The 23,850-nt window shown below is 40.2% G+C and overlaps 3 protein-coding genes across 11 annotated transcripts in view; 2 read left to right on the top strand and 1 right to left on the bottom strand.

The window, feature by feature from the left end:
- Positions 1–9,573, bottom strand: part of sun1b (Sad1 and UNC84 domain containing 1b) — a 31,589-nt gene extending 22,016 nt beyond the window's left edge. The window contains exons 1-2 of one of the 5 annotated variants that reach the window (XM_078268751.1): positions 6,188–6,430; positions 3,545–3,642 (exon numbers count right to left, since the gene is read on the bottom strand). In XM_078268751.1, coding sequence (XP_078124877.1) covers positions 3,545–3,627 — 83 coding nt within the window. In that variant the 5' untranslated portion in view covers positions 3,628–3,642; positions 6,188–6,430. Of the gene's footprint in view, positions 1–3,544; positions 3,643–4,072; positions 5,321–6,187; positions 6,431–9,430 lie in introns of those variants that run through there. The other 4 variants (XM_078268752.1, XM_078268750.1, XM_078268753.1 and 1 more) reach the window with 4 other exon arrangements.
- A 943-nt stretch (positions 9,574–10,516) lies between these two features.
- Positions 10,517–11,614, top strand: LOC144529938 (uncharacterized). The gene is made up of 5 exons (XM_078269308.1): positions 10,517–10,683; positions 10,785–10,820; positions 10,961–11,110; positions 11,195–11,313; positions 11,416–11,614. The coding sequence occupies exons 1-5, from the start codon at positions 10,614–10,616 to the stop codon at positions 11,536–11,538; spliced, it is 498 nt and encodes a 165-aa protein (XP_078125434.1). The 5' UTR covers positions 10,517–10,613; the 3' UTR covers positions 11,539–11,614.
- A 1,433-nt stretch (positions 11,615–13,047) lies between these two features.
- Positions 13,048–23,522, top strand: ccp110 (centriolar coiled-coil protein 110). Of its 5 annotated transcripts, XM_078269879.1 has the most exons (15): positions 13,048–13,174; positions 14,030–14,240; positions 15,091–15,219; positions 16,611–17,841; positions 18,020–18,180; positions 18,498–18,675; positions 19,046–19,155; positions 19,291–19,407; positions 19,532–19,633; positions 19,714–19,830; positions 20,259–20,332; positions 20,460–20,540; positions 20,647–20,706; positions 21,110–21,188; positions 22,371–23,522. In XM_078269879.1, the coding sequence occupies exons 2-14, from the start codon at positions 14,076–14,078 to the stop codon at positions 21,183–21,185; spliced, it is 2,601 nt and encodes an 866-aa protein (XP_078126005.1). In that variant the 5' UTR covers positions 13,048–13,174; positions 14,030–14,075; the 3' UTR covers positions 21,186–21,188; positions 22,371–23,522. The 5 variants fall into 5 exon arrangements, with proteins under 5 accessions (XP_078126005.1, XP_078126006.1, XP_078126009.1 ...); XM_078269880.1 differs by lacking the exon at positions 22,371–23,522 and having other exon boundaries at positions 14,069–14,240; positions 21,110–22,327; XM_078269883.1 differs by lacking the exon at positions 22,371–23,522 and having other exon boundaries at positions 18,020–18,141; positions 20,460–20,525; positions 21,110–22,327.
- The last annotated feature ends 328 nt before the right edge of the window (positions 23,523–23,850 follow it).

Raw genomic sequence — 23,850 nt, 5'->3', positions numbered from 1 at the left:
GATGCTGTAACACAAATGAACACAAGCCTGGCTGATGCAGAAACAGAAACGCTTCTGACGCCTAAAATAACTTCACATATGCTTTATGCATGCAGGAGACATGTCAGGGATCTTTTCATCGTAGTAGTGGCAGTTTAAATGGAAAGGAACAGTTATAGAAATGTCACAATGTGTTGTTGGGGTCTAACCCTCAAAAAGGAGTAACTATGGCACAGGTTGACTCCAGCTGCTGTCATTTGCTTGCTTGGCACTTGACCAGTGGCACATGTACTGAAGTACACTCCAGATGTCAGAACAACTGTGACAGCAGCGCCAGTCCAACTGGCATCCCTGAACCTTGTCTTGCAGAGCGTGACTCGCATGTGAAAGCACCAACTGTATTCTCTCTATTAGATTAATGTTTAAAAACAAAATAATCGTTTAAAAATGTAATTCATAGTCTTAATAGAATTGCAGTTTCAACTAGGTTTAGAATATTTGGATTTATACAGATTTTTGTGAGGGTGGTAGGTTGAGTTTGTACGTTTACTACCTCTTAGCCTATATATTTCTTTATCTTTTACGTGATTTATCTCCTGCTGTTCCCAGACAGCCACATACAGAATCAGATGACTCGATCAGTGCTGCTGCTTCTACAGTCACAGTTCAGCTATCACTTGTGGGGATAAAACACTCGAGCCAGAGGACCCAGCCCCACTGACCCACTTCCAGCATTATAAAATATCAAGGGTCTATGTGAGTCCATACACAGTCAGACATAGGGCTGGGCGATAGGGAGAAAATCTGATATCACAATATTCTTGACCAAATACCTTGATATTGATATTGCGACAATGCAATTACACACAAGAGCTCTGTGAGGAAGTGAAAGCATTGAAACCTCCCAATTCACTAATACAAACCTTGGTGGGTTATACTGTAAATCTATTCATAAAAGTGTTTCCCCTCACTGTATTTACAATATTAATTAAATCAACTCGAGGTAGGTGGTCCAAGTGGTAAGGTTCTCTCCCTGGTATGTGGACGGAAAGAGAACGTGATTGGCTGGCCTCCTCTCCCTCTTGGACCATTCAATGGCACAAAACTTGTCGCTGCCCTTTTGAGTTTTGAAAACAGATGGGCCAACGGTTTCTGTCACCTGACTCCGTCTCTTCACTGCTCTCTTGTATTCACTGTAGGCCACAGACCTGCTCGGAGGTCTGAACACAATCAGCAGTTAGACTCTCTGATGGGTCATATTTCTAAAATTTGATCAAGCAGCAACTATAACATTTACTGTCTGGCTGTTCTGCTTTTTACTTAGTATATAAAAACTAAGACAAAGACATGTAACCGCCTTCAGTAAGCTGATTTAAATTAAAAAAATTAAAATTAATTAGTTTTTCAGGAGACCTGAGAATCACTCAGCTGTAGTACACAAAGGCTAATAAAAACCACAGATCTCTCAACTAGCCAGTCGAGAAGCATAAACTATTAGCCTAATCCTGGAATCAGGGCCAAGGTTGTGACTGTGAGGTTCATTAATAGCTTCTCAGCTGACTGCATTCAAAGGAACACAATTAGCTTGTTCCAGCCTTTCGTCTACCTAGTACCTGGCAGATTCCAGCAAGGTGTCAAACAAGCTTTTGTACTTTCATCTTGCTTTGCCTCAGTCCAGTGTGACTCAGAAAACAAGTTTTCACATTACTGGAATGCACTTTGTATGCTACAAAGCTGACCTGAAATCATGAGGATGTTGAGGTTTTGTTTGCCATTAGCTTTACCATTTATGTCATGATACAACATCAGCGTAGAGCTATTCTACATGAAAACACGCAAATTCCCACTGTGCATCAATGCCATTCCTACAACCTATAAAAATATATAAGCTGCTGACATGTAAAATATAGAATGCAACTAATACACATAGGGCCCTATTTTAATAATCTAAGCGCGCGTTTGTGCCATGGCACATTGCTATTATGATGGTGGATTTGCACCGTAATATTTTTATTTGTAATCTTTTGCATGTTTGTGTGCAGCTGTGCTTCCCTGTGTGTGTGTAACAAGCATAGTGTGCAGGCGGCGTGCACAAGCTTAGGCGCATTTCACAAATTCGCTGTTAAAATAACAATGACATGCTGCGCTATTGACTTTAGACCAGGTTTTTGTTGGTCAATGGCGCGATCAATTCCCGCTGCCTCAAAATAGCAATACGCCAAGAATTCACCAGAACACACCTCCCTGTCAGACTAGCACGCCCATGGCCGCAAAGATGGCCGCAGGTGCATTTGCTATTTAAACGATGTGGGCGCTGAATGCAAGACAGGGCCCATAATGTGACATGCGTATAATTACAACTTAGAGCCTAAACTTGTTTAGCTGGAAGGGAGAGCACTGTTTCTTAAGACTTTTTTTTTTACACTCTCACTCAAATGATGGGAGGCCTCTGCTGCCAAAAGTCATGCAATAACTCTTCATATCCCCAAAGTCAGAAAGTGAGTTAAGCATGGGGTAAGGTGAAATTTCATTTCCTGACCTACACACCCTTTCTCTGTTCTGAGAGCTGCCGACATCAACGGTGACAGCACTGAAGAAAACAGCATTCCTCCACATGCACAGACCTTTCTGGTGAGGCGTCGACCACACCTACAGTATGAGCTGTGACGAGGAGCCCAAGAAAGAATGCATGGATGAGGAGCACGATGGGAGAGGTTGGTGTTACAGGTGTGGTGTGTACTGTAAATCCAAAACTGACTGGGCTGCCTTTAACTTCTCAAAAAAAATCTAAAGTTGCCACCGGGAATCTACATTATATAGTAAAAAAAATTTAGAGGAACATAGGGTGCAGGCTCTGTTTTTACTCTTTGCAAAGCTCACCAATTCCCCACTAAGCATACAAACACACACCAACTGAATCATGAGGCTGAGTCATCAAAACCACAGGATTTCTTTGGGGATTTAGAAAAAAAGAAAGTAACTGACTTACAAAACCTCTGCAAGTTATAAAAACAAAAACAATTCCTCTGCAAGTTAAAAAAAAACAATGCAATCAAAAGTAAATACATTTCAAACATATCATGCTGTAATTGTAACCAATTTCCAATTTAACTGGGAAACGACTATCAAAGCAAGCTGCTTCCTAAAAACAACATACAGTCGGCTCATTGCTCTTAAAGGTTTTGTCTTTTAGCAGAAAACCAGCAGTAAAACAACCACTGGCATAATTTGGCAGCCTAGAAACCTTTCATTATTTTATACTGACAAAGACATGAGTTAACTGACAACAGTTATTATAACAGCATTAAGGTTGACAGAGCTTAATAGCATACTCCGTTTAGGGGGAAACAAGACCAAAGCGAATGGAATATGGAGTAGTTGGTTGACACTACGTACACTTGCAAAGCCTCGATTAAAATGCAACAGCAGGGTCTCGAAGACCATTTCGCTTCGTTCGCTGACATGCCCGGAATCACAGATAACAGGCAGGGTGTAACTGAAACGCCATGGGCCTGACTGTTTGATGCTGCAGCCAGCTTGCCACAGCACATCATTGAAGTCTCACCTGAGAGAGTAGGTATAGCCGGTGTTCTCTGGAGCACACTGTGGCGGCGTATATGTGTGCAGTTGCGAAAAATCCATGGTCATTCTTCCTTGTTTAGACTGCAAGAATCAGGATGCAAGGGATAGGACTCTTTAAGCCAAAGCTGACATGGTGGAGGGGAATAACAAACAAACAAACCACCATACACACTCACAAAAACGCATGCATCCCTTTTTTAGCCTGTCTCTTGCTGACAAATTAGTTCTGCTAATGAGCTTAAGATCTGCCACTGTGTAATTGTATTTTTAAAAACAGAGTCAGAACTGCATCGACACATTAAACTGTAAATTCCCTGCCTCTTCCCACATCAGTTCTAGCGCTATTCACTGGGCTGCTCTCCAAGAATACACAACCACTGGTTACTGCTACACTCCACAAATAATGTCAGAAAACCCAGCAGGCCCTAATGAGAGCTGCTGGACATTCCTTTTCCACAAGGAAAACAACAACGCTACTGTGGTTCTTGACAGTGGACGAGAGTTGGCCGACCTCTTCCTGCATGTTGGCTCTGGCTGGTTGTGGACGGACGAAACAGACGCCAGTGAAGCTGTAATAAATGACTCGTCTCTTCTCCTCCGGTCAGAAAGTGACGAGAATGGCTGGTAGAGACAGGACAGAGAGAATGACGATCCTCACTCCTGTTACATTAAGTAGACTCCTCACCAGGACAGCTACTCCTACAGTGACTGCCTGGGTAAGCTCCACACACAGAAAGAACAGTATTATGAAACCAAGTAAAACAGCAAGGGGTGGGGCTGAGTTTTAGGCAATGGGCGGGAAACAACTGCTCCGAGGGTTGAGCTTCTCACAGTGAAACTTGCATTATGTCAACATGCTGTGCACAGTTACAATCATACACTCAGCAGCTGCCAGTTTATTAGGTACAATTAGCTCAAACTAATGCAGTCTGCAGTCAGTCCCGCTACAAACCCTACCTTCACTAAGGATATGTTATATATTTTTTTTGAAACCGTTTTAAAGAGGTATGTTGTTTCATGGTCATTTTGAGGCTGGAGTTTGGGCTGCTGTTGAACACTATTGCAGAGGCGTTTCTATTATTTTGTTCACCCTGTTTATAATCAGATATCGGAAATGTAACAACAAGGAGCCCCAAGACACGGATTCATACATAGGGGTCCCCAGCCAAAAAAATATGGAAACCATTGGGCTAAAAAGAAACACCTCTCTGTATAACACAATACAATTCAACAGCACGACAAACGTCATCCTCCAAAATGATTAGAAAGCTAAATTAACTCCTCTCTAAAACTGAACATTATAATCTTTATGAAGGTAGGATTTATTGCAGGAATGTTGTATTATATTGCATTAGTTTTAGCCAGGTGGACCTCATAAACTGTAAAAAACTGGCAGCTGGATGTATATTGTCAGCCAAACTGCATAGCATACTTTTAGGTAGTCAGTTATGAAAAAGTAAAACTTACGTGAGTCTTGCCAGTTTATATAAGGGTTTAACCCTTGCTCTATCAAACATAAAGAATACAATAACTCTCTGACTGTTTGATTCAGCATTTCTGGTCATAACAAGCTCAACCATGCTGCATACCACTATATCTATTTGGCCAAAACTTCCTCATATATCCTGAGCAAGGTCACTCTACTCCAACTTCTGAGTGTGTGCAACAACTGAGCGGAAAATAAACAGATGGCTTTCCTAAAATCCGCCTCCAAAATCTCGACCCATAATCCAAGTCTCCAAGCCGAAAAGACGGATAAACGGAAATAAATATCCAAAAGCCAAGGGGACTACTTAATTCAGCCAGGATTAAGTTTATTTTGACTTGCCAACTGGTGCAATGGATCATGATGCCAGCACTGAATGTGGGCAGAGAGAATAAGGAGTGTGGTGTAATGCTGGAGTTCTTAGCAAGAGCAACTGATTTTAATTTTAGCATGCGACTGAACCTTTTCTAAAATATTATAGCATTTAATCCTTGAGCTCATAATTCAAGAGACAGGTTCAACAAAAACAGAGCATGCGTTCATCCTACAAACATGCACCAACAGTCGTAAACATGCTACATAGTGACACCTTTCCCACAGTGCTGTTTGTCTCCTGACACGTTTGTTTTGCTGGCTCCTTTACGCAAACCACCTGCGACGAAGAGTGCAAACTACAGTCCTGTGACTAGCCCAGCTACTGTCAAAACATTGTTTCACATCGGCGCCGTTAAAAACACATATTTAGTTTAATAATAACTGCACATAGTGTCCGGTCAAATGACATATAAGCCCCGTTGCATTCTCACATTGCTCAGTGCTAAATTTAGACGCCATGTATTTAGACAACCGTCACTCGCGAAAGCACACAGGCTGCAACGACGCACTATTCCCATTTCTAATGATACAATTCTCAGTCAAAACTCGCATTCGTAATGACGGATTACACATTTAATGTGTGATAATGTCGCAAATGTGTAAACAATCACCCAAGAAAATAAGGCCTGAGATCGCGTTAGTTACGGGTAAAGGAGCTCAGCAACAAAATAAACCTGGCTGGATCAAACGAAATGACACATTCACAACAGAAAATTGTAGCTACACTAACGTAAATGATGTTATTATACTAGCATGTCAACTTGCCCGGGTGGTTAGAGTCCATGTATGTTATTATTCATTAAGAGCGTAATCCGAAGGAAAAATATCCGCACATTACTATCACGAAAGATGCGCAAACTTCTGCCAGCATCCCGACGCACGGACACGCAAAGATGATTTATTACTGCGGACCCACAGATCCTAAACGTTATTTTTCTGGTAGAAAAACACAAAAGTTTGCAAGCAGCTTGAGTGTTATGCTAGTGCACAACAAGCAGACTTCCAAAATGGCTTCCCGGGCGTAACAAAGCCAGAAGGATCGCAGCCGAGCTGATCCTCCCACTCCCGGACCCATTGTCGGCCAGGGCGCCCACTTTAAATCTATTGGAGGACCAGGGCACACACTTTAAATATATTGGAGGACAGCAGCACTGCTGCAACGGCATGCACCGGACTGCTGCTGGAGCTCCGTGCATTTAGAGGGATCACACTGTTGTTTAGTCGACACGGAACCCCCCTGGAGGGGGTTTCAAATTAAACTAAAGGCCCCCGTATCATATCTGCCACCAAAACAACTTTGAACCCATTTCTGACATCATGATAATCTATGATAATATACTACTAGTAATATTATAAAAAATGATTATCATCATCATCATCCGGTATAGGCCTATGTCCTACTTAATTAGTTGTCGTACATCTCACCAAAGTTCATTCAATGAACACAAGGAGGAACATTTGTTAAATGTTAAACTTAAATGGCCCTTTAAATTATTATTATTATTAAAAAAAGAGAAATGTGTTAATCCCGAAGGAATTCATTTCTAGCAACCAATTTTGGTTATTGATCTCAATTATCAGGTAAACAAGTGTGAAATCGAAGATGGAAAGTCAGTGCTATATTCTGCCACATTTAACTGCAGTAACCTAGTCAGGAATTTTAAAATCCTAAAGTCATAAGGTCATGAGGTCATGAGGTCAACCCCGCTGCCCCACCCACCCCAAATTTAAAAAAAGCAAACCTAGCCCAAAAAAAAATGTTCTAGTCATTTAAATTTTTTACATTTTAACAACTTAAATTATATTTTATGTAAAATAAATAATAATAAAAGCCTACATGAAGGTGTCTCAAAACCTGTAAACACACCACATTTCAATAAACGGCACCCTAGTTCCCTAAAACCTCCTAAATTCTAAGAACAATATAGAGGACATGGCCTCAGTGTTAGCTAAGGCTCTCTCTGGTTTATAGCCCATTTTATACTGAAACAAACTTGCTACAACTAATCTTAGACTGCAATGAAAGGAAAGGTTGGCATCAGCATTGTTACAACACTGTTGCAATATGTAGCTAGTTACTATAAAGCAAACGTTTTAAAGTGGGACCAATGAACCATTGCACTAATGCAATAGGAAAAAAGTAATTACAATGTTCTCTCTATACGTTCAGTCATGATGAAACAACACAATTTCACAATTTGTATGAACACTGCTGACATCTATCTTGCTGCATGCAACAATAACTTGTTTGTAGAAACTATCATTGTGTGCATAAGATCAAAAAATACCTTTCAGGACCTTTGAGGCTCTGTTATGTAACACTCTTAAAGCGTTGATTTTGCATAGTGAGTACTTTTACTTTAAGTGCACTTAGCTGGTAGTAGTAGTAGTTATGTACTTTTACTCAAGTATAACTTTGAAGGCAGGACTTTTACTGACCTCTCTGCAGTTGAAGCAGGACATTTTACACAGATATATAAAATATTATTGATACCTATATCTGAATCCTATAATTGAATGAATGAAAGCAAACAAGGTCTTGGGCGAGGCGCCATCTGCTGGACAGCAGTCTGTATGTCATTTAGATCAGACCAATCTGACTGAGACCTTGCTATCCCTCTCCCTGTTTCAGCCTAAATAAAACAGTACACAAGTATCATCAGCTAAATGGCCCTTGACTGGCGTATTATATATTACATTGGTAATATGGATTCATTAATAATAAGCAGAATGTTACTGCTCTAACTGAAAATATTTAAGTCAATTTTACTTATATAGTTTGGTAGTTAAGTCCAGTGGTTATGGGTTGGGTCCCTCCAATAGGCCTTTTTCACAGCAGACATTTTGACTTGTCATAAAAAGCAAAAGGTGTTACTTATTAACAATGGCTCTGTTCTATTCAAGTGTCCCAGCGAGAGTGACATTGAGCCAGCATGCACAGGACCCTGAAATCAATCATTTATTAAATTTACACCGGTGCTTTTCCTACTGTGACATGTCAAAATGTTTTCTGTGAAAATCTCCTATAGGTCAAAAGATAAATCTAAGGGGTCATGAGATGATCAATTCAAGAGGGAAGAAGAAAAAGTTCTGCTACAAAAATCTGTAGTATTTTGTGGCCTTCTATCTAATTTCTTCATATTCTGTGAAATACTTAAAATATTTACCTCTTGGGGCCTCAAACCTGTCGAACTCAACAGACATCTGAAACGTGACAAGGGGCCTCAACAAGACACTGCATTCTTAAAGAGGTCACAAGCCAAAGGATTGGGAACCACTAAAAATGTAATTTAGTTACTTTCCTCTAATATCCCCTCTACTTCAAGCCAAGACTCCAGTCCTGTGTCTGGAACAGCCTAAAGCTGGGGAGAACATCTTGCACGTGCTTATTCCTGACTAACAAAACCCGTTTTGTTTAGCAAGACAATCCAATAGTCTTTTACTGTCGTAAAAAAATACGTGAGTCTCGCGGATTTAAACGAAGACGGAAGTGTACAGAAGTTAAGCCCCTTCGCAAGGATACTTTGCTAATGCGAAGTTCAAAGAAATAGCCACAACAGGCACGAGGTGCAAGTTAAAATGTGATTTATTGCAAGGCAATTGTATAAGCCTTCTCATTTTTGCAGTTTGAGAAATGGATATGTTCAATGAATCCGTAGACACACTGTCCAGTGACCATAGGCTACAAGAAATTAGCTTAACTTAGCCTTCTGCTACTGCACTGGTCAGGAAAAACAAAAGCTGAAGTCACTATCCTAGATTCTTTATGGGCTTCTCCTCTATGTTTAAGTGCGTCTTATTATCAGTAAAACCTCTGCAGATACAAACAGCCCACGAAGATACAACAACGTGTTCCAAAATCATTGCACCACAGAGCAACACGGGAAGAGTGCTATCACCAAATTTAAGATTGGAGATAAGTAGCTTCTCCTGACAGTTCAGCATAGCACATGTGAAATGTATTACTGTAGGCTACATAATTATCAATACAGAAGTTAGACTACTCACATGTTGACTGACGCTGGTGACTGTCAATTGTGTTTATCTTGAAGTTAGTTGTATCCAGTTCGTTAAAGATTCACGAGCAGTTGCACATTTACTCCCCAGAAGAGTGGACCTTACCTAACGTTCGCCTTTCCCGCACACGGTCATACTTTCCGTTGAGACGCGAGCGTCACATGCGTCAATCCTAATATGGTAAAAATGACTATATATGGGATCTGTCAAAACGCCTTGTCCTGTAACTGGCTTTCGATATTAAACAGCATCACTTAGTGGCCGCTGACGTAAACAACAACTAACAGTGAATTAATAAAAAACTAAATACTACTGCTGCTAGCTACTACTATTGCTACCACTACCAATAATGATGATGACGATAATGATGATGATGATGATGATGATGATGATGATGATGATGATAAAAAATAATACATAGTCCTACACATAATACAAAAAAATATAAAATTATTTCCTAACGTGTCTCTCATCTGAAGCCTAACAGAGGAAATGTTTTATAAAAATTAACTAAGATATGAATAATATTGATTCTGAAGTTATCACAGTTGAGTCAAAGCTAGCCTGACATTTGGTGAAGGGAGTCTACAAAAAAATCTAAAAAGTAAGCTAATGTTGCTTGATTAAATTAGTAAGCTCAAACAAAGAGAGCACTAAAGAAAACTGATATCCCGACTTGTTTGTAATTCTGTTAATTAAGTTCATATGGTAGCTAAGACTATCTCCATGCTAGAATAAATGCTCTAAAAATATAGTCATGGCAACAATATTCCATTGTTTACTTCAATTGCCAGTGCTTACTTACTTTTCTCACTGTGACCTTATTGCACAATAGCATTTCACCTGTTCTAAATATGTCTTCCTTATGCTTGTTCTTTTTTCTCTCCTATTGTTTAAAATACTGTATCTCTTAAGTCTTCCTGTATTGTGAATCCTAAAGTGGCAAAATGTGTACTTTGAGTTTACAGTACTTTGAAACCCCTATTCGAAGACCAGAAACAACTCAGTCTGAGCAGTCAGAGAAAACCTGAAAAACTGGACACTTTGTGGAATGATGGTGATGCGATCCCATTGTATTTGAGATCACATGACAACATGTGAAAGGGAATATGATTAAGCCTGAGCGCAGTTCTCTGCTCTGACTTTACAGGCTGTTTGTTTACGATCACTAACGATGAAAATCTTAATTTTTCTAATGTGTATGTGCTACCTTCTTCCTGTGCAGCCTGAAGACATGGACCGCTGTAAGTAAATGAAACGCTACACTTCTGCTGCTTTCCTCAGTCATGATAGAATTTGTAGTTTGGCTAGTCTTGGTTTCTGTTGACTGTTTTCTTTTTAACAGATGCCTACTGTGAGAGTTGTCTAACAACAGCACGAGGTATGGTTGATAACTATTGAGCTTGCTTTAAAAAACTGTGATTTAAATGATACACAATGAATGATCAACCAAGTGCCACTTGTTTTGACTATTTTCTGTAAGAATTAAATAAAAGCATGTGCATACTGCTGCCCCGTCAGAGATTGAGAAAGCCATGAAGGAAGCCCCAGATGAGAGCAGACAGACAGTAGTTGAGAACCTCATCACTGGGGGTGTATGTGAGAAACTGCTGTCCTACAAACATGACCACGACTCTAAGGACAAAACATCCTCCTGCATGCACTTGTTAGGTAAGATCAGGAGGAAACAACAATGAATTTGCATTTTTTTTAACACTCTAATGAATCAATTGTTTTTTTTTACTCTCCATCTAGAGTCTCATTATGACCAGCTCCACGTAGCTTTGGTGAATAAAGAACCAAAGCATCTGGATATAGTCCTGTGTTATGAGCAGTCCAGGGCATGTATAGGGGTGAAACGCCAGTCTTCTGAGGTAGGTTATAGGTATAATCTTGAAACACATATACATTATTATCATTAGGCTAAATTATGATGAATATATATGAGAACTAACATTGTTTATCTTTTGTGATAGAGTTCCAAAACCCCCTTTACAGAAAGTGACATTGAAGCTCTACTTCGAGACAACAAGGAGCATGTGCGCATTGCTCAACCTGTACATTCAGGTTCACCTGTGCACTCAAAAGATGAGTTGTGAAAACAGCAATGTGAATGTGTGATGGCTTGTTGTACTGTGTTTTTGAGTGTCAGTATAATAAAGACATCATTCGAAATCATTGTCCTGGGCTGTCTATTATACCCGGCATGGCCTCACATTTTCACCAATATCAAATAATACAAAGGGCTTCATAATTTATTTTAGAATGAAATAGGGCACCGATAGCCCATTGAGTGTATTAAGAGTCTCCATTAATATAAAATAATATATACACAGTATATATCTTTTTGGAATCTTTTCTAACATGTTTTCCCTTTGTTGAATATGTGTCAGGGCAGTGGTGTGCCAACAGTCAAAGTTCTTTGGTCCAATTGACAAACCATTTCAAATTCAAATCAGCATAACATGGTAACAGAGCCACAGGCTGATGGTCAGATTAATCTGATGGAAGGATCTGGGTTGAACATTTTCTGTGGGGCCCTACTGACCCACTAAACCCATCTACTGCTCTCTGTGCATTCCTGCCTGCACCAAGTTCTCCCTAAGTCCAGTTTACACCACAGTAAACTAAGCAGGAAAATACTATATAGTTTTCTGTGTGATGGTTTGTGGTAACTTGATTAAACACACCTTCATTTAGGAATATGTTTAATGTGACAATATGATGTTGCAATAGTAACCAATCCCTCGTTGTGATCCAGACACTTCAATACAATACAGCAATACAGAAATAATCACTTCACGAGTGAGAAAAAGTCACTATACATTATAATTAGCCGAAACACAGACATGATCATATAGTGCATTCTTCATATTGGAGTTGCAAAGGAGAAAATATGGATATATTATAGAGTAGATGAAAGTTATGTTGTTTTAGAAAATATATAAATATGGCTGGTATTGTTACCTAACGTCCCCAGGACTCCAGATCTTCAGATATATTACTATCTATTGTAGTAATATAATTTCAATCAGGAGAGACTTTGCTGCAAAAATGCAAAAGGTTTATTGATCACATATGCACAAGGTTAAACTGTATTGGCTATGTATGTATGTATGTATGTCAAAATCTAAATTTGAGACTACTATTAGGCTATATCTTGTGAAAATTCAAAACATTTATTTGTGTGTAATAAGATTGCTCATCAAAACTGTGTCCACGTAAAATTCCAGAATAGGAATACTGTACACAATGTAATGGAAAGAACGATGTGATGTGTGATGAACAATAGGATCTATCCTTTTTTTTAATCCGTCACAAATGAGGTGATTTAAAATGTAGATGTAAGGTAATTGTTTGACAAAAATCTCGTTCCATTTTTCCTTACAGTTTCACCGTTTACTTTCCTCTAGTTACTTTACCACCGCTTTCCCGACATATTTGAACAATCATTTCCATACCACATTTTAGCATCATTCTTTCATCCGTGCATAACTTGAATTGTTGACATTAGAATTAAATGGTTGATAATAGCAACGTAAACAGGTCGCGTGGACCATATTGGAACGTGGCCGGCGCGCTGTTGCTAGGAGGCGCTGTTGGAGCCCGGAAGAGTTGAAACTGATGATGATGATGGCCAACCCGAGACTGAAGGAGAAACATAAGGTTCATATTATAGCCGCACTTTGTTGTTCCCCTGCGACATTTGTGCCTGTCTAACCCGTCGGGAGAAAGGTAAGGACATATCATTTCCCCCCCATTTCAAGGTAAGAAAGGGGTAACGAGCAATAGACACGGACACGGGTGTAACGTTATCAACTGTCAATCTGCCAGGGCACATCTGGACTAAAACGTCTTTATGGTATCAAAAGGTGCCGTAAAATCGAGTATCTTATAGACTTTACGTTCAAAACTGCCGGTATCAAGCTTGCTCTATAATAACTGGGTACAAAAAGAAAACGATTCCCACCTCTACTGTGCTGTCACTAGGCTGTAATGAATCAGTGCATGTGCAGTACAAATTTGACTGAAGACCACTAACGTTAGGTTACTGGCAGTAAGGACCCCAGGTTGAATTAAAACCTAATCGAGGGAAGGCAGTTTTGATAAATGATCTCTAAAAGTACCATCCCTAATTACAAATCCGTTTTCACTGAATTTATGTTTTAATTTCATCTATACGTAGCCATTAACAGCAGCTGTGCACTTGGGCTAACGCCCTGTGTTACACTAGCTACCTATCTGAGAACGATCTGTACTATGCATTAGGTACTATCCATTTGCTGACATGCATTTCAGAAATAGAAACTGTATTGATTAGACACACGATTCCATATGCATTTCCATGAGACACGGAAATGGAAGTCAGTCACCAGCGGAGTCTGACAAGGAATGGCAGGAATGTGATGAGTGTGATAAAACCATTTAGGGCAGACAGACCATCTTTTGTTGTAGGGTATTTGTCCTGCTCTTCCACATATGTTCCCAAGTGGTTTCCTGTAATGATCCACACCCAGTGCAGTCGAAGCTCACATGCCCACTGACTTGTTGACATCCAACTAATTCCACACTCTCCATTTAATTTAACAGCTGGGTGACGAGGCTACATGGTGTGTGTTTCCTATTCAGAGTGTGGATGTGTGGGTGTCCAGAGATGGAGAGCTATGAGGACTTCTGTCTGCGGAGTTTGGCCATACTGCAGGAGGAGGGGAAATTCAAGAAGACAACATTTGAGCCACTGTGGTCCGTGAAGGCTCTCTCCGTTATCCGTTTCCATGGAAGAGCTGTGCTTTCGCCTCTGGTAAGGGAGAAATAAACAGACATGAAAACTTATCCTAACGGGACAAAACAAGATGTAGCTAAACCAATTACAGTTTCTGAAGTTTCTTAATTAAAAGAAGACAGAAACCATAGCTAATGGATGTTTTTAAGAGGAAGAGTAAATGCCACAAAGGTGGCTCTGCTTTTTGGTTTCTTTAGAGAGTCTGTATGTCTGCCACTGTCCTGCTGTGGCTGTGTTAATGCTGCATAGTAACAGAAACCATTGCTTACACTGTTCAGTTAGAGTTACAATGAGACAGATGTTTTGATACATATTTTAGGTATAACACACAGATGTGCATAGACATAATAATACTGACAGATAATCACACGGTTTGAAATGAATTCAAGTTAACATTTCATTGATACCTACTTAATATATCTGAAGCATGTGTGCTGACTAGTCCCAATTAGATCAGCAGTTGGCAGGGGAAAAAGAGAGGAGATAATTGATGACGAGGAACACCAAGGCTGTCTGATGTTAGTCAGGAGAATCCATCTGCTAGTGACTGCTGACAAAACAACTTTTCAGAAATAGCCACATGATTGAAAGCCAATGTGAGGCTGAGGATCATTGCAGATTTCTCTTCCACTCAAACAAAGTAGACACAAACATATAGTGGAAGACGATTGATTGTGTTATCAGTAATAACTGAAAATAGATAGAAACAAACCTTGAAATACATTTTGTGTATTAGGGATTTATCATAACTAGTGCTTGACTAATCTTTCCTCACATGATATTGCTTTAGTCTTTTTTAGCTAAAATGTAGCCCAAGAGGTACACGTTTTTAAATATAGTAAACATAGTGTGTATTTTCTTTATCCAGTTGAGTGCAGAGCAGCGCAGTGAGATGTGTGACCACAGGCGGAGAGCGGTCCAGCTGGAGGTGGACAGGCAGAACCAGCAGAATAACAACCTTTTGGCTCGTGTTCAGGACATACTGGACCAAGCGCAGGTCAGTTGCATAGTATGGTAAACACTAAGCCACTTTGTTTATGTCATAAACACACAGCATCTAAAACTCTCAAATATGCCCATATGCAAACTAGGTCTGTGTGCCAGTCTCACGATGTAGCACAAAAACTAAATTACAGTCTGTCCCAGAATCTCTCGTGACACTTTGCGGACTTAAATACACGTAACACTGTCTCTGGTAGGCTGTGCTATTTTTACCTGATGATGGCCTTTTTTTTGGTCACCTCAACATCCAAAGCAATATTTTCCAAATGAGCTCTTGTCAAGAAATTTCTGATCTTTCAATAAACGTGATGAGCCAGTTATTGTCTGTAGTTACTGTTGCCCCTGTGATGTGTTTCTATCACAACCAAAGGATGTATATGTATTTTTACTGGAACACTGACATCGACAATCCAGACTGAGCTATTTATTAAGATATCTGGATACATATTAAGTGTTGTCACTAAAGAGTTTCAGGTAATGATAGGTGTGGAAATAGCATGTAAGCGTTCAGTGTCTTCAGGTTAAAGTGCTCATATTATGCTGTTTGGCTTTTTCCTTTTCCTTTATAGTGTTATATACCTTTGTTGTGCGTGTTATAGGTTTACAAAGTGAAAAAGCCCAAAGTCCACCCCAAAGGGACTTACCATCTCCAACAGAAAACACTGTTCACAAACTGCTCCAAACACCTCTATTGTAGTCCAGCCTTTACTTCTTAGATAAACGTGCGTCACATTGTAACACATGTTATAATGCCTGCCTAGCTGCTAGCGTGGCACGCCCTCATACGCTGCTTCTGATTGGCTGGTAGTCCTTACCTAGCTACTGCGCATGTGCGACTCCCAACAAAGAGGGAAAAGAAGTGTGATGCCTCCCTCTGTAGCTAAAACAGAGAGCTCAACACACATCGTGAAAATATGAGCTGCAGCAATGTGCAGTACAACAAAAATATAGTGTTTTTTGAAAATGAAACCATGTAAACCTATTCTGATATAACCTCAAAATACAATTATGAACCTGAAAATGAGCATAATATGAGCACTTTAAGATTAACTTTAGGCTTCTTAGATTTTTCATGTTGGAAGGCTAGGGCCAGGTTAGGATTGGGTTTAGGCATACAATAGTATTCAGACTTTAGAATAGTTATTCTGAATTTGGTTACTTGACAAGTGACTTTTTTAGTTTAGGCACCTGACAATTTGTTGAGAACCAGCACTGGGCTTCCTATTTTATTTCCTTTTAATTGTTAATATGTCATTGATGAGTGAACTGCTTTAAACCACTCCAGTTTTGGGCGTATAACTCCATCAGCTGGTCATTCTTTATAGTCCCTTTTTATTTAATCAATTATTTGATGATTGGTCATCATTACTTATTGTCTCTGTACAGGCACATACAGTACCAAGTGAAGATGTTGAAAAGATGCCAGTTTCTAAATCTGCGACAGTCAGTGGCTACACCCTGGTCATTGACTCTCCTGGACTTCCCAGAATCCCTGGATTTGGGCTTCAGACAAATGATGAGCCTGCCACTCCGTGCTCTGAGACCCCCATCCTCAATGGCTGCAAGGCAGTGGAGGATGTGGTGGTGGAGAGGGAAGAGAAGAGTGAGGAGGAAGAGGAGGAGGAGGAGGAGGAGGAGGACATTAGTTTGGACAGTCTTCTTAAGAGATCAAGGGAATATGTGAAGAGAGAGCAGAGTCATCAGGGGTCAAAAATCGTCCACACAGCCACCAGGAATCCGCCGCCAGAGACTGTCTCTGACAAGGAGAATAAGAGCTGCAGTCCCATGGGGGATACGGGCGTTGAGTTTGGGTTCAGTCTGCACCATAGCCCTATTGGCCAACCTCAGACCCAAATCCAGCATCAGACTCTGTATGACCACAGTCCCCAACAGTCTGGCTGCCTCTCACCTAGTCTACCTGACCGGTTTGCTCGTCTCCCCAGTCCAGAGTCCAGCATTAGTCCCCGTGCACAGAAACGCAGACCCCGCCCATTTTCTACAGGAAATATCCATATTTCATTTCCCATCGGCCCAGCAGACCTTATTCCCCGAAGCCCAAGAAGGTCAGGGGAAGGTGCTGGCATGGCAGATTGGGGAGAGGCTCTCTCAGGGCCTGTAAAGTCCCCCGATCACTGGGGCTCAGTGGGAAGTGAAAGTGGTGGTGGTGCTAGCAGGAGTGGCGATCGTCGATCCAGCCACTGTGGTACCAGTCCAGTGCAGGAGACCTGTAGCCCTGGTAGTGCTTCAGGGCTTAGCCCAAAGGGACACCATGACCATCTGGCTGCAGGATTTCGCCGGCGCTGCCACACCCTGGACAGCCAGCTGCATAGCTACCACTCTGGAGTTGAGCACATAGACCGCAGCCAGGAAAGGGTTCCTCGCTTCATGGCAGGAGTCACATGGAAGGCTCCAAGTTGGCGCACCCCTGCAGCCCCCTTAAACCAGTCATATGAGGTAGATATTCCCTCACCATCTCTGCTGAGGCCCCGCATGTCTCCTGACATGGCTCAGGTCACACTCAAGATGGAGCCTGACGACACTCAAGGGACAAACAATGGACGGATCACACCAACTGTCCTGTCTAGAAATGCAGCTGAGGCACAGGCCAGCAAGACAGGTGAGTCTCTCTTATATTTACTAAAATCTACAGAGTTAAATTGTGTAATTTCCACTGTTTCTCCCATTGCAGCTTTTAGGTTAGACATTGTATGATGGAGAAAGGAAAAGTGAAGGGAAATGATAAAAACTTTAAAAGATAAATGATTTTACGTATATTTATTTGTGCACATCAACAGAGGAGACCCAGAGGCGAGCACAGGCTCTGGAGGACATGCAGAGGCGTCTGGAGGAGGAGCATGTCTTGCAGATGTCTCTGCTCTTGGCTGAGCAGGAGAAAGAGCAACAGCGCCTTCGTCTGGTCAGCACATGGAATTATACAATATCTAGTCTAATAAAAGTAGATACCAATTTTTTTTTTTTGTGCAGTATTTTATCAGTTATTTTCCAATTGCCAAGAAAAACAACAACACGATTTACTAAATGTATTTTGTTGTTTAGTTGCAACAGAAGTGTGAATTGATTCTCTTTTGCTTAAGGTAAAAGGTTAAAGTACTGAATCAGAATCAGAAAGTTTAGCAGCAGGTCACCCAGTAACATAAATCTAAAAAGACAAGAAATAAATAGTAAAACAACAATCATAAATAGAAAGAAATATACTATACTGAGGAGTGTTTGTGTGTGTGTGTGTGTGTGTGTGTGTACTGTAATGTTAAGGAGCTGGAGGAGACAGAGAGAAGACTGAGGGAGCAGGGGGGTGTGCGGCCTTTGAGTGGCAATGTTTGTGGGTGGAATTGTAGGTCTGTGAGTGACAGCCGTCCTGTTGTGAGCCCCTCCTGCCCGGGACTAAGCCCTGCCCACACACCATCTGAGCTATCACCTGGACACAGTAAAGGTACCGCTTCAACACGCACACTTATTACTGTGTTAAAGTTTGTAAAACAGTTGTGATAAAAGGCTGCATACTCAGAGACAGAAGGGTATTGTGGAGAAATTGTGCCCGAGTTTTTTGTATGCCCTTTTTGAAAACCTAAAACATAATATTGGAGCTTTCAGTTTATATTCTAAGCTACATTTTGTATTTACTACTGTACAGGACAACTTCTCATTTAACATTTACAATTAACAATCATTTAACAATCATTTAACAATTTAAAAAAGATAAATTGGTGCCATCACTTGTGGCTTCCTCTCACACGGACTGAACAAAATAGAGATGTCACCTAAAACAACTTAAACAAAAGTGTTTTTGTTTCTTTCTCAAGGTTTCCCCAGTCCAGAAAGTTCCAGTGTATGTTCTCCCTCTGTCCAGCCTGCCGTCTATCTGTGGGGGCCCACATGGGCAGTTAGCAAACCTCGAGCAAGGCTAAGTCTGGTGGGTATGCTCAAGTAGACAAGAGGTTGTGTGACTGCATGTGTTTATACAATAGATGGACCTTTATTTCTCAAACCCTCTCTGTGTTTCTCTCTTCACATTCTCATCTTCTTGTGTCCTTGTCGTGTTCTCCAGGTTCTGACATCAGAGCAGCAGAGAGCGTTCTGTCGAATCGGCGCAATCATTCGCGGCTTCCTCACTCGCAGACTGCTCAAAACAGAGAAGGTCAGACACCTGCGCCAGACCATCACGGTGAGATAACACTCTCACATACACACAAAAAGCACATGATAATAAATGTGCACAACTAATCGTCGTGTAAGTAACTGGGGGAAAACTATGTTTATGAATGTGTCCTGTGTATATGTGTGCTTAGGATACACAGGAATTCATCCGTTCATTCCAGACTGAAGCTCCACAGAAGAGAGGCCTCTGCTCAGCAGAAGATCGCTCCCTGCAGGGCAGAGTTAGAGCCCAGGTATGAATGTGTAGTTACTGTCTATAGACAGCAGAGGTCCATCTTTCTTTGTGTTTATGCGTGGATCTTTTGTCCCTCAGTTACGTGCAGCCCTTTATGACATCCATGACATCTTCTTTGAAATGCCTCTGGGGGGTCGATTAGCATTGCTGCAGCAGGAAAGGGAGCTCCGAGCAGAGAGGAAGCTACGAGAAATGGTAACCTGAAAATACAGGCTTGCAATCAACCCCATAGTGATATTTAATCAGAAGAAGGTGACATTAAAAAGAGAACTCAGACTTCTTTTTACTCTCAGTATGAACTTAAAAACTAACTTGAGTTTGATCTTGTGCTTGGTGAGCACTGAAGCATTTGTTTGGACAATTTGTGTAATATATACCAAAGTTAAATCAAGACAGTCATGACTCAGCAACTCCATTTAAGATTAATTATAATTGGTCTACCTTAAAATAAAATAACGATGAGCTGTATTTATATAGCACCTTGATTACCAAATTTAAAAAGTGACTTACAGCGGAGAAACACTGTTTTGTGGCAACCTAATCATGCCTTGTCTGTCAGTGCTGTCAATGTCAGTTACTTCTATTCTAAACTATGTTCTTTACTGATTGTGTCGAACCTGCAGGAGAAAGCCAAGTGCCCCAAGGAGAGAGTGGTTCTGTCTGCCGCCACACAAAGGTCTCTGGACAGGAAAAAGAGGTGAAATGGGAAAGAGGAACACATCCTTACATAGCAGATGGGATCTGGTTTTAAATGTGAATGTTTTCAATGATAATATCCAGTGATCAGCAGTGTTTTTTATTGTATGTATTTGCTAATCCTTCAGGGTTGGTCAATCCCCAGCACAGGCTAGGAAGATGCAACAGAAGCCAAAGAGCCCCACTACCAACAGGTGCCAAACACAGCTGTGGGTGTTTTGTAACCCCTTGTTTTTATTTTTGGGTTTTATACTGTATTTTCCTGTGTTCATTGTCCCAGAAAATTAACTCTCTATAATTTTTTTCCTTTCCCAGAGTCCTGAAGCCAAGCCAAGGCCAACATTCTCCTGTCCCAGGCCAGCTGAACCGCCAGGGGTCAGTTTATACTTGTTTCACCATAATTGCAAAGTGCCTTATCTTGCTATCATAAATCACATAAACTGTATGTTATTCAAGATACATTCTTTGCTCCACTACTGAGGAAATGTTGATTGGCTTGTTGGTTTGCTCCTGTCCTGATTGACCAGGCCAATGCATTACACTTTTTACATTTCATATATTGTTTATAATTCACTGATCTGAAAATACCCGGTAGTGGATGTCAGACTTTGCTAATTTGCATATCAGTAACATGTTGTCACTTTAAATAATTAACTGTAATTCCAGCACCATTTCAATCACCTCTCCCTATGGCAACAGTGTACATAGATGTATGAATTTCAGCTTTTACCGATGCCTATGAAGTCAGAAAAGCATGACAGTGTCTGTTTCCTCTCAGGAGCTGGTACAGAAAGACCCCAGAGGAGAGAGTGAGGCGCTCAGACAGCCTGAAGAAGCAGCACTCCCTGGGTTAACAGGTGACTCAACATCCACTGACCTGTGAACTTGATTTTTTTAGTCTTTAAATACAAACGTCGCACCACTGAAACTCCAGTCAGCGCTGCTATTATGATTGTCTGAAATTCAAATGATTGTATTCACTACCACACTTTAGCTCATTGATATACACCATCACAATGCCATTGCTTTTGACTGTTGTAGCTTGCTGAACTGTTTAAGTGGCAACAACTGATTGTAATCCGCAAAACTCTCATGTAGCTTGATACTGTGTGTGGAGTATTTGATGATAGGCACATTTTACATTTTAAAGAAACAAGCTTCTGTACTTAGAGTACAGAAGCTTGGTTTTTTTTTGTACTTAGCTAGAAGGTTAGAGTTGAAAGGAAATAAAAACATGTTTATCCGTGCCTAAGAATTATGCCTTTGCTAACTGTAAGATTTAAGCATGCATACATTTACCAATTGTGTTCATAAACATTTAGTGCATTAGCTGTAAGAGAATTTACAAACACACGTTTCATGGTCACATTCACATAATGTAGTTTCCATATTTAAGAGTATTTAAGTGAAAATAGTTCATTAATTATACATTTTTGTTCAAGGGCTTTGATTACCTTTGCTTTGTTTCTTTATTAAATGGTGCTGAGTTTACAATATTCTGAGACATTTCAGTGTGTTTCAACAATTGGCTTAAATCAATGCCAAATAATGTTTGTTTTTTTAAATGTCCTTGTTTACACACGCTGTTATAATGTAGCTTTACATAAAAGGAGATGTATAGCAGACACTCAGTGTAGAGTTTCCTCTGGAAAACTACTGAGCAAAATTTAATTATTAAGACCATGTTACAGTAAATGCATGCCAAATTCTCTAAGGTTTTCTCTTATTGTCCACTGCCCATGTCAAAGGGACAGACTGAATTAAAGAATATTAATGTGAACATATTCTCACCTCATGTAAAGGAATTGGTACATCCACTTGTTCACTGCGATACCACATTGACTTTATACTTCTGCGCAGTAGTATTCAGTGTCTTGATGTTGTTTGCTAACATTGTTGTACGGTCTCTTAAAAATGTTTTTTATTTATTTAAAATGCCAAATTATCATGTTTTCTATGACCAGAATAAATTCTGAAATTATAAGCATTTTATGGACTCTTTTTATTTTTTAAAGATTATGTTTTTTTTTGCATTTTAGGCCTTTATTTGATAGGACACATTAGGCATGAAAGGGGAGAAAAAGGGGGAACTACATGCAGCTGCAGGTCAGAACCGAACCCGCGGCTGCCGCGGTGAGGACTGAGCCTCGGCACATGGGGCGCTCGCTCCACCAGGTGAGCTACACAGGCCCCCTCATTTTCTGGACTCTGATTTGCTTTCATTTTCATGCATATACTGTATATAACAGTACGTTTCTTTAGTTTCGTGATTTTAGAAACACATTTCTGGTCATGTGGTTTCAAATAGTGATTATGTTTAAGATATTTTTCATTTGGTCCTACATTAAGGTCATAAAGCCACATAAACACAGTGGAGTAGACTATGCTGCAGATCTTTCAGAGGTTTATATGGACATTTTTATACTATTTTGTTTTTGCTGAGAAACTGGACAATAAATGAAATCTATTTTTACCATCACAAAACCAAGTTGACGAACACCTGCTGCTGGCCATGTGAGGAAGAAACCTAAAAGCTTTTTACATCCACACTTCAATTAGTGAGACTCATTCACAATGTTGTATGTGCAACAGGATTCATACTGCAATTAAAAAAAGAGCTCTCACAGTAGGCAATTTGTTACTGACGCATATTTCTGTATTATAGCCATTCACAGTGTATTCTAAATCCACAAGACTGGCAAGCATCTTAAGATCAGCACATATATATGAAGCAATATGAGGCACTTCACCAAATGATAGTAAACATCAGTATTTCTTTCAGTAAAAGTGGCTTTTATCATGATACTACTGAACCATGTAAAATGTAATGTATACTAATTGTTCACAAAGTCGATAATAATAATAATAATATGCCAAGTGGAGATACAATCAAGATGCATTATAGAGCAGAAGTCACCTTAAATGAATGTAAGATTGTGTTTGACAAAAGTAACTAAATATAGCAGCTTTAAACGGAGAAGATGGGAGTCCATTTGTTAAATCTGTTGACCATATGTGTAGGAAAGCGTGTTGAGATTGAGAACTGAGTTGTTTTTTTACCAGTGCCCATAACAGAGGTTCAGAGTCATATTTGTCAATGTCAGCGCTTATTACGGAAATGTGCAAGCCCTATCAGGAAACTTACGTTTTTTTTTCTTTTTTCAGTAAAGCCATAATTGTGGTAAAATTGCTACTATCGTCTACTCATTATTTATAACTTCCTGGTACCAACAGCTGCTAACCATTGCACACACCTAAAACAGACACACTTATGCAACAACAATGCATGTTCCATTTTCTTGCATCAGTCAGCAGCAATTTGCTTACATGAATACCTGCAATTACCATTTTTCCTAAATAAAAACACACCTTACTGAACCTGTTGGGACACAAAGAGCAGTTATTATTATTACTGTCACCTGAAGGCAAATGAATGTTCTGGATAAACAAGCACACAGCAAACCTTGCATACACTGTTTCATAGAGCGATAATTTTTTTCAGCACTCTCAGAGTGCACT

Source organism: Sander vitreus, chromosome 15, assembly GCF_031162955.1.
Source record: "Sander vitreus isolate 19-12246 chromosome 15, sanVit1, whole genome shotgun sequence".
In the NCBI taxonomy this organism is placed as follows: domain Eukaryota; kingdom Metazoa; phylum Chordata; class Actinopteri; order Perciformes; family Percidae; genus Sander; species Sander vitreus.
This window is presented reverse-complemented; position numbering and strand designations above follow the sequence as displayed.